The following is a 9,497-nucleotide window of genomic DNA, read 5'->3' as shown; positions in this document are numbered from 1 at the left end:
ATAAAATAAAATGAAATGAAAGTCGTTAACTAGCGTTACTTCTAATCTAAAACGGTTGCTAATGGGTTTGATTTCTTTTCTGTAAGCAGTGGGGGATCCCGATATTTTAAGAGACATATGAACGTGGTGATGCTAATTGAAAGACAAATTTTTGCAACTAAGATATGCATTTCATCTTAATGTAAATGTTAAAATTAAATGGTGTCATTACAGGTATTGTGGAAACTTATCGTTCCCCAAGCTGTATTTTTGATAATCAATTGCAAGTTTCATGGCTGACTTGGGCCTTATTTCTGTGTTATTTATGTTAGTTACTACATGAGCATTATCCATAAGCATTCTACACCATTATTGTGACACCATTGATGGTACTTCTAGATCCCAGTAAAATCCGTCTTGTCGGAGGGTCCGGCCAAAACGAAGGTCGCGTGGAAGTCCGACCGGCCGACAGTTTCACCTGGGGCACGGTTTGTCAGGACCATTTTGACATGAGGGATGTAGACGTTGTTTGTAGGATGTTGGGCTATCCGAGTGCCCAACATGTTCGTAATGTTGCCTATTTTGGCCAAGGTAAGATCTACTTATCATAATAAATTTCTTTCAAGAAAACAACTGTACGGTATTTTATCTCCATTTCAGCTCTGAATTTTGAAAGAACTTTCGGAAAGTAACAATTTTTTTTAAAAACAAAAACACGTATTGATTGACAGATAACTGTACCCGGATAATTCTACACATACTTTGTAGACTTCAGAAAAGTTTTTAATTCTGTGGGCAGAAATGATTTTTTCAACAAAGTCGTATCATTATTGATCCTGGATTGGGCAAATCGTCCGTTTTTGGATTCCTTACAAATATATTCACATTTGTGTATATTTCTTAGTAAATTTGTTTGTCTTAATAATCTAACCTTTTATTAACACAGGAAATGGACCCATCTACATGGATGACCTACGATGTGATGGGAACGAGACTAGCCTGTTTCACTGCTCGTACCCAGGATGGGGGATCCATGACTGTGATCACCACCAAGACGCAGGCGTGGTCTGCAGTACAAGTAAATCTGTTCTTATTTTGTTATGCCATATCAATTTGATTATATGGATGACATCTGCAAATCAGTTCTAGGTCATTTCCAAAAATAAGATTTTGGACCAGTTATGAAATGAAATAGCGCTCGTTTACCTTTATTCGTGGGGCAACCTATATCCGCTGTTTTCAAAACCAGGGTATTTAAGTCGATGAACAAAGTGGTTTCAAGCTGTAATATTTTCAAAACACCGCAATTTGAGACCAGCGTCCGTCGACATGATATCACTAAATACTCTATTTTTTAAAACAATGGATATAGGTTACCCCGCTACTCCGCGGATAAAGGTGAACGAGCGTTAGTTGTTTCATCCTATGATATAATATTGCTTAGGTTGTCTTTAATTTAAAAAGAGACGCTTTATTTCTAGATTCCAGCAGAATCCGTCTTGTTGGTGAATCCGGCGGAAACGAAGGACGTGTGGAGGTCCGGCCGGCCGACAGTTACAGATGGGGGCCAGTTTGCCACAACAATTTCGACTTGAAGGATGCGGAAGTAGCTTGCAGAATGTTGGGATTTCCCAATGCTAAGCAAGTTCTTCATTCTGCGTTTTTCGACCAAGGTATCTTATATATCTCATGCAACACTTGTCATTATGTATACATGTACATGTATATGTCCATTTCCATATGCCCATTACATTGATGATGGTTGGAAACACATTTCCCTTTAACACTGTCAAGACTGGGCTTTTCTCGGCATTCCATGGACTGGGGGTATCGTTATGACGTAATATGACGTAATTATGACGTCATTAATTGATGTATTTGCCAGTCATTTTAACTCCAATAATGAATATCTAATCATTAATGTTATATCAAATATATAAGATACTAAAGATACATTAAAAGAGGCATATTGTAGCAAGAGAATATAAAAAGCCCCATTGTTTCAACCACAATTTTCTTTTGGCCGTCAGCACGAAAAATTGTAAACTTACTCTATTGTTTTGTAAATTGTTGCCGACAATATTTTAGGAAAAGTTGTCCTGGCACACCTAGTGGTTGTCCTTTGTCCACAAGCCATTTTGGGAGTTATGCGACCTCACAGTTGGCACGGGTACTTATATCCCCCCCCCCCAAATCTGGATAGGGTTATATTGTATCTTTATGTTATGATACTACAAAATGTAGCTACATTAGCTCTGCCAACGTCCTTTTTTTGTAATTCAGCTACAGGACCAATCTACATGGATGACCTACGATGTGACGGGACGGAGAGTAGCCTGTTTGACTGCCCGTACCGCGGATGGCGGGTTCATGACTGTGATTATTGGAACGATGTCGGCGTTGTTTGCGGTACATTGATGGACTAGTTGTATACTTGTGTCTAGATTTTTGCAACTCCTATGATTTACGCTCTGCTAAGAATGTTTAAGGCCAAATACTTCAAGCCAACCAAAGGAGAAGTTTTGAAATAGTTTTACAGCTTACTTGATATAGCAAAGAATTCATATGATGCAGTATATAAACAGTGATGGTCTATTTGTTTTACCTCTTAGGTAATTAGTAATGCTGTTGATTTATTGTACACCTGTCAATACAGTTACGATTCTTGTACATACAATTGTTAAAAAGAGACAAACTTCTGAATTTAGATTACAGCAGAATCCGCCTTACCGGGGGTTCCAGCCAAAACAAAGGTCGCGTGGAAGTCCGACCGGCAGACAGTTTCACCTGGGGCACAGTTTGTCAGGACCAGTTTGACATGAGTGATGCAGACGTTGTCTGTAGGATGCTAGGCTACTCCAGTGCCCGGCAAATTAAAAACGATGCCTTTTTTGGCTCAGGTATGGTTTTCCTTAGCTTATTTGAAACACTGTTGTGTTAGACATAAAGTATGAAAAGCAACAGAATCTTTACGATAATCTTAGTTGCATAAGGTATGGTTAAAAGCATTGAAATATAACAGCTAAATTTACTACATGAATTACATGGTCCTCTTTGATATATATACTCATGCTGACTTTCATAAGATAACCTTTTTTGCTGTTATATGCAATACAGGAAGGGGGCCAATCTACATGGATGACGTACAGTGTAATGGGAACGAGAATAGCCTGTTTAACTGCTCGTACCCAGGATGGACGATAAACGACTGTGCCCATGACCAGGATGTAGGCGTGGTGTGTGGTACGTGTATTTGCACTCCTACAAACATAAACAGTTTGATCGTTTTGTATCATTCGAGAATTGATTATATATCACATTTATTTAGCCCTGAATAGTATTTTAGAACATATTAGAAAACGTGATAGTTGGACAAATTGTGATAACTTAAAGTTTGTGTCTATTAGTGAAAGATTGTGATAGCACCCCTCTATCACATGATTTCGATAGTAAGAGGATAGAGCTTGTGTCTACCCAGTGTATGTTGTATTTTAACTAACTTCCGAATGTGTGCTTTGAATGCTCTAAGCTAAGAGACAGTTTACATCAGAATTATGTGCAGGAATGCCTTGCACCAACGGCTGCTTGATATTCACGACAAGCCATACTATGTGAGCGTCACTACTTTACCTGTCCATATAATGAAGATCAGCGCAATTTTAATAATATCAATTATACTATATTCCATTTGCGCCTTCATCAATATTAGACGAGTCTTTCCTGCTGGTGCAACAAACAATGAGATATCAAGGATATCAAGACGAGTCGAAAATCACGATTTCTCCATCCTTGGCCTACTCCTTGGACTATGATCCTATGACTGAATTCGTGTACTGGTTGGATGAGGATGATGTCATCCAACGGACTCACCGTGAAGGAAGTGGGACGGAGACAATTATAGAATCTAGCGGCTATTGTAAGTGCTATTTTCATTTTCCGTCCTCTCTTACTGTTCAACGTTGTTACGTTGTGGAATCTGAAGTGTATGCGCTTGCACCAAAGGAAAATTTATTATGGAATGCATGAATCCTGCTATTTCATGGAAAATCTAATGTCTTGCTGCTCTTGTGAGATAAAAACTCAATCCTAAATCATATAGAATTTGAAGTTAACTTTTGAAAATTGACACATGCATTTAAATAAATTTGGAACTCCTCTTTTTTTTCTCTTTTCTGAATGTAACATAACGACGATATCATAATACGATATATCCACATTGAAATGTAGCCTATGGCCTGGTCATAAGGTTGGACCTTGCTGGGGAGAATCTCTACTGGACAGACTACTACAAACACACTATCTCAGTAGCCCGGAAGGACGGATCTTTCACCAGGACACTTCTGACGTCCACAGTCATCGAGAATCCTCTTGGGCTGGCCCTGGACCCCAGAAACGGGTGATTATTCTTGTTTTTGTCATTATTTTTATCTATTCCAAATGCAAAAGTACATCACACAGACCTATAGGCAGAACAAGTTGATTACATAGTTCTACAAATAACATTGTGGGCCGCGTGGCACAGTGGCAACATATTCGGCTCGAGACCGAGAGGTGGCGGGTTCGAATCCGCCTGCCTTGTCACCGATCTTGTGCCCTTGGAAAAGGCACTTAACACGACTTTCCTCGCTTAACTCAGGTGTAAATGAGTATCTAGCTAGCTGTGGCTAGTGGCAGTGGCAGTCCTCCTAGGAGACGGATACTCCGAACAATAAAGCTGCGTCTGCTGGAGCCGCCTCACACGTTGCATACAGTTGCCCCTGTGAAACTTAGTGCTCCAATAGACGAGAGGGTGGAGAAGGAATTGCACACCCCTTCTTCACCAAAAAAATTCATGTGCAGGTCAGGCAAACAGGCAAATGTCTGTTTGCCTCCTCATCTGTCAAATCGACGGGAGAATAAAAAAAACAAATAACATTACACAACAATGGTACAAGACAATTTCGCATAATAAGGCATATACATTATTTTAAAAGAGACACGAGATAAAAAAAATACTAGGTACATACGGAAGCTTGAGATTGAAAAAAATTCAAGTTAAGTCAGAGGTCAAAGTTTTAGATGATGACAAACATATTTTATTATAGCTAAGTAAATGCAAGTAAGTAAGGCTATTTAGTAGTCGGGTGATTTTTCAAAAACAAAAAGGGCTTGAAAGAATTTGCTGATGTGAAACTGTTTTTATCACTGCACTTTAAAGTACCGTACCAGTAAACTTTATTTTCTACCCTTTCTTCACTAGTTAGAAACCAGGTTTTTCTGTTAATGTCTAATGGGTTATTTTCACAGATTCATGTATTGGGCCAGCGGAGAATGGGGATCCTATAAACCTAGAATTGACCGTGCTGCGATGGACGGCAGCAACCCAACTACAATCATTAGTAGTCTGACTGAGGCCGGCGTCATTACAATAGACTACAAAGGTGAGAAAGCAGTAAAACATTCGATAGAAATATTTTCGTACTCATGACAATCTGTGTTAGACTTTGATGAAGTTCAACATGCGATTATTATTCTTACTCCGCTTAATTGTTGAAATTGAAGACAAGTGTCCTATTCAGAGAGGTCAATGATTTCCATCACCGAAATACCGAAAGTTTTTTGTTGTAAATTATGGTATTTCTTCTGATTAGAGAATCGTCTGTACTATTCTGATGACAACAGCATCTACAGCTCAGACATGGTCGGTAACGATGTGCAGCTAGTCATGGCTGGAGACGGGGGAAATGTTCGCGGGATTGCAGTGGATGATAACTACGTTTACTGGATACACTCCTGGACTGTTGGAATACAACGGTGAGAAAATCCTGTTTGTCCTCCACGACTTTCTCGGAAGTAATTTTTCTTACAAGATGGATCTTTTTAAATGTCGCACTAATCACTAAATATTTTGGAATGATTTGTTGACATGTATACTTTAGGTTATCCAAGACCAGCATGAATCAAACCGCTCTGTCGGAGGACCTTGATGATTTGAATGACATCTATGTGTCCACGGCATCGCTTTCTAACGTCACCAATGGTAATTACTCTGTGATCTGAAACTCTACGTTCTTTTAGCACGGACACCTGATAATTGATAATTCTAAACTCGCGGGTGGTGTAGGGGAAAGTTTCTATGAGTTGCAAACAGAACCTTACAATCTTACAAAATGCATGGATCGTTTAGCAAGGACAGATGATCAAATCAGACGTCTAATTGTTGGTAAGATGGAAAAGGCTTGTTCACCACCAGTCCGACGGATAAGATTTTTGTTGCAAACTTACACGTTGAAGACTTGATTGTGTCCGCATGACAGCGTGTTCCCTGTCGAATGGAGGATGCCAGGAATTATGCCTTGCGCATCCAGAAGGAAAGACGTGCGCCTGTCGAGATACCTGGGATCTGCAGGAAGACGGGGTGACATGTGAGTAGCACATCGTGACTCCTAAGCAAAATTGCAGCGGCTTATGGTTGATCATGAAAGTAATGGCGTCGATGAGATGATATGAGGCTTGTACACACTTTATGGTTTTTGTTACTATACTTATTCAAATGTCATATTTTATGTTGTAAATTGATCAATGTACACGTTTATACTTTTAGGACCTTAATGTGTGTTTTGAAGTGTTCACAAATTGTGTTTGCAAACAACATGCCAAACTGGGTTTTAGTATTTGAGATAATGTTATTTTAATCGGATTAGTTTAAGTGTAATAACTAAATTCCATACATTTTGACAATGTGTGCATTTTCAAGGATCAATAGGTCGAAAGTAGGTTTACACGTTGTCAGTACGAAGTAAGACTTTTTGCACTTGAAGTGCAGCGCTACAAACCATTATATGGTGCAAAAATCAATATGGCGGCTTGAATAGTCTAAAAACCAGATGAGAATGCAATGATTTTCACTGTAAAGCATTTTTCTATAGGTTGCCCTTCTGGCTACACTATCTATCATGCTGCATGTTTTAAGGCGTACAACCGATATAAAACCTACAACCAGGCCAGACAGGTGTGTGCAGCGGACGGAGGGCTTCTGGCAATGCCGAAAGACAAAGACGTGGACAGCTTCTTGAGAAGTTTGAAGAACGCCGTGGATGAAATCTCACGTTTCTGGTTTGGTCTAAGTGATCAGAACGATGAGGGCGAGTGGGAGTGGGAAGACGGGACTCCACACGACATACTTACTGACTGGAGCAACTGGCAGCTGGGTGAACCTAACGATAACGATGGAGGAGAAGACTGTGCGAATTACTATGGTTCGGACTGGAATGACGCACCGTGCTCCTCTGAGTATAAATTTATCTGCCAGCTGAAGGAGGGTATGTCAACGTGTATTTTGCACATGTAACATTACTTGAAAAGTTGACTTTTTTCTTTGAAAATAAAGTTCCTGGAATTGCTCTGGTAGAAGATGCAGACAAGTAAAAAAATTCTTTTATCAAAACATACTCCCTGTGGCGGCACATTTGGTAACTATGTCAGGATATACCTTCTGTTTTGTATTGGTTCAATAACATGGAAGACGAAGCCTATCGTTTTACTCAGATAAAGCCTAGCAAAGAATCCTCAATAAATCCATATGCATCTGTGAACTGCTTACTTTCACAGCAATCAGCTGCTCTCTAGGATACTACCGCTGTGGACACGGACATGCGTGTATCCTATCATGGAAGCGCTGTGATGGGGTCACAGACTGTACGGACGGGAGTGATGAGGAGGGCTGTGGTAAGCAGTATTATTATCTATGGTATTATAACTTAAGAGCACAACTAATTGATAACATGGCATGTTGCAATCCTCTGTCAAGAAAGCAGTGTGGCATAGTGATCACTTGATATGAAAATGAAGTCATGTAGGAAGAATTATTGAACTAGATTTAGTTTCACTGTAATATTCAACCCAAAAATTGGACTCACCCATATTTTTGACTGAACAGTACCAGTCTTTGTCAAGAGATTCCTGCTTGTCCTCCTACCAGTTCTAAAAGCATGTGAAATGTAATCATCTATCACTTTCAAACCTCTCAGTTTGCCAGTCAATACCTGGGAATTATCACCTCGACAGTAGGCTGGCGATGCTCCCAAATCAGCTGGGCCAGACGACGCTTGGGGAGATCCAAAATTCATCTGTCCTGGAGCTGCTCAACACCTCAGACGTCATCTCAGGAAAGCACCACCCAGAGTTTAAAAACTTCGTCTCAGCGGTCATTTTTCCGCGATGCAATGTCTCCAAAGAGGACAAGACAAACTGCTCTCTGTCTCAAGATGCAGACAACATCTTGCATGTGAGTAAAGCTTATGTGACAGTGTTTTCCATAATTAATGTAAACTCACATCTGTGTAGAATTAAGCTTTGATGCTGTTTGATAATTACTAGATATCAAGATATACAATAACGTCAATGCTTTCACCAATTTAAGATACATTAGTAATATAACACAGTCTGTTGATGTGCATCACTGTAAAGGCCTCTTCACACGAGAATCGGAATGAGCCGGAATGCCGTCTAATAATAAATTCATTGTACATTCCTGGGAATTCGTAGTGTATTCTAGAAATTCTCACTGCATTTCAGATAATTGTGCTATTCTTGTGGCGGTCCCGAATGTGGCACGAGTTTTGCAAATGCTTCATTCCGGCTGTTTCTGTTTGATTTCTGCTGATTCGGTTTCAGTGTTAAGGTCTTGTTAGGTAACCCACGTCACTTTATCAAGGTGTTCTTTCACTAAATCTGCTGAATATGTTCACCAGGGTTAACGTTACGGGGACACAACTGGTACCATGTCGCACGTGGTGCGAGGAGGTTCTCGGCATGGCTGATGATTGGATAAAGGACCTGCTGCCGCGATGTGACTTGTTTCCGTCATCCAAACACGGCTGTTGGAATTCCAAATCTACCAAGAAGGGAAGCGAAGGTGAAAGAGAGAACTCTGTTTGCTACTGGAACTATCTAAGATCCTTGTACCTAGTACTTCTATGATTTAACAGTTTCTATTTTTCTGCATATTTATCATGTTCATTTTATGGTTTAAAACTATGATCTGAGTAAATAGAAAAGTGGTTGCATATCAGTTTCTGCCCTTTGTGACAGTAGTAATAACCAAAGGGGTTTTCCTGACGCCTACCATATCCATCATAGTATTCGGGAATGTTTACCGTAGTTTGTACATGTACACATGTACATGTATACTTTATGTCATCATCTAACTACGATATACCGGAAAAACTCTGTAAGTTTGTCTACACATGCTTTAAGAAGAGAGAAGAAGCACGTACTTTATAGTATATGTATAGTTTTCCGTTTTCGCCCTTTAATTTGGCTTTGTACCAATTTGACTGCATTTAGCCCCAATGGGGCATGGATATGCAATGAACTTCATTGTCATTGTCACTATCGTTGTCTGCTATTTCTCTGCTTGCCCTTCTCAGTTTGCTTCCAAGGCAATGGCATGAACTACCGCGGTACATGGAGTAAAACTACATCTGGGGCAGATTGTGTGGAGTGGTCAGCTCGGCAAGCTGATTACTACAAGACAG

At 39.9% G+C, this 9,497-nt stretch overlaps 1 protein-coding gene across 1 annotated transcript; it reads left to right on the top strand.

Moving 5' to 3' along the window:
• Window positions 1-365: 365 nt before the first annotated feature.
• LOC118407191 (low-density lipoprotein receptor-related protein 1B-like) lies at window positions 366-8,640 on the top strand. Its single transcript, XM_035807615.1, has 16 exons — window positions 366-570; window positions 926-1,057; window positions 1,461-1,652; window positions 2,263-2,388; window positions 2,688-2,879; window positions 3,097-3,222; window positions 3,689-3,895; window positions 4,207-4,375; window positions 5,266-5,399; window positions 5,610-5,772; window positions 5,898-5,998; window positions 6,276-6,383; window positions 6,888-7,280; window positions 7,570-7,686; window positions 7,989-8,245; window positions 8,635-8,640. The coding sequence occupies exons 1-16, from the start codon at window positions 366-368 to the stop codon at window positions 8,638-8,640; spliced, it is 2,628 nt and encodes an 875-aa protein (XP_035663508.1).
• Window positions 8,641-9,497: the final 857 nt, after the last annotated feature.

This window comes from Branchiostoma floridae, chromosome 19 (genome assembly GCF_000003815.2).
Source record: "Branchiostoma floridae strain S238N-H82 chromosome 19, Bfl_VNyyK, whole genome shotgun sequence".
NCBI classification, from domain to species: domain Eukaryota; kingdom Metazoa; phylum Chordata; class Leptocardii; order Amphioxiformes; family Branchiostomatidae; genus Branchiostoma; species Branchiostoma floridae.
Note: the sequence above shows the minus strand (reverse complement) of the source record. Positions and strands in the feature narration are given on the sequence as shown.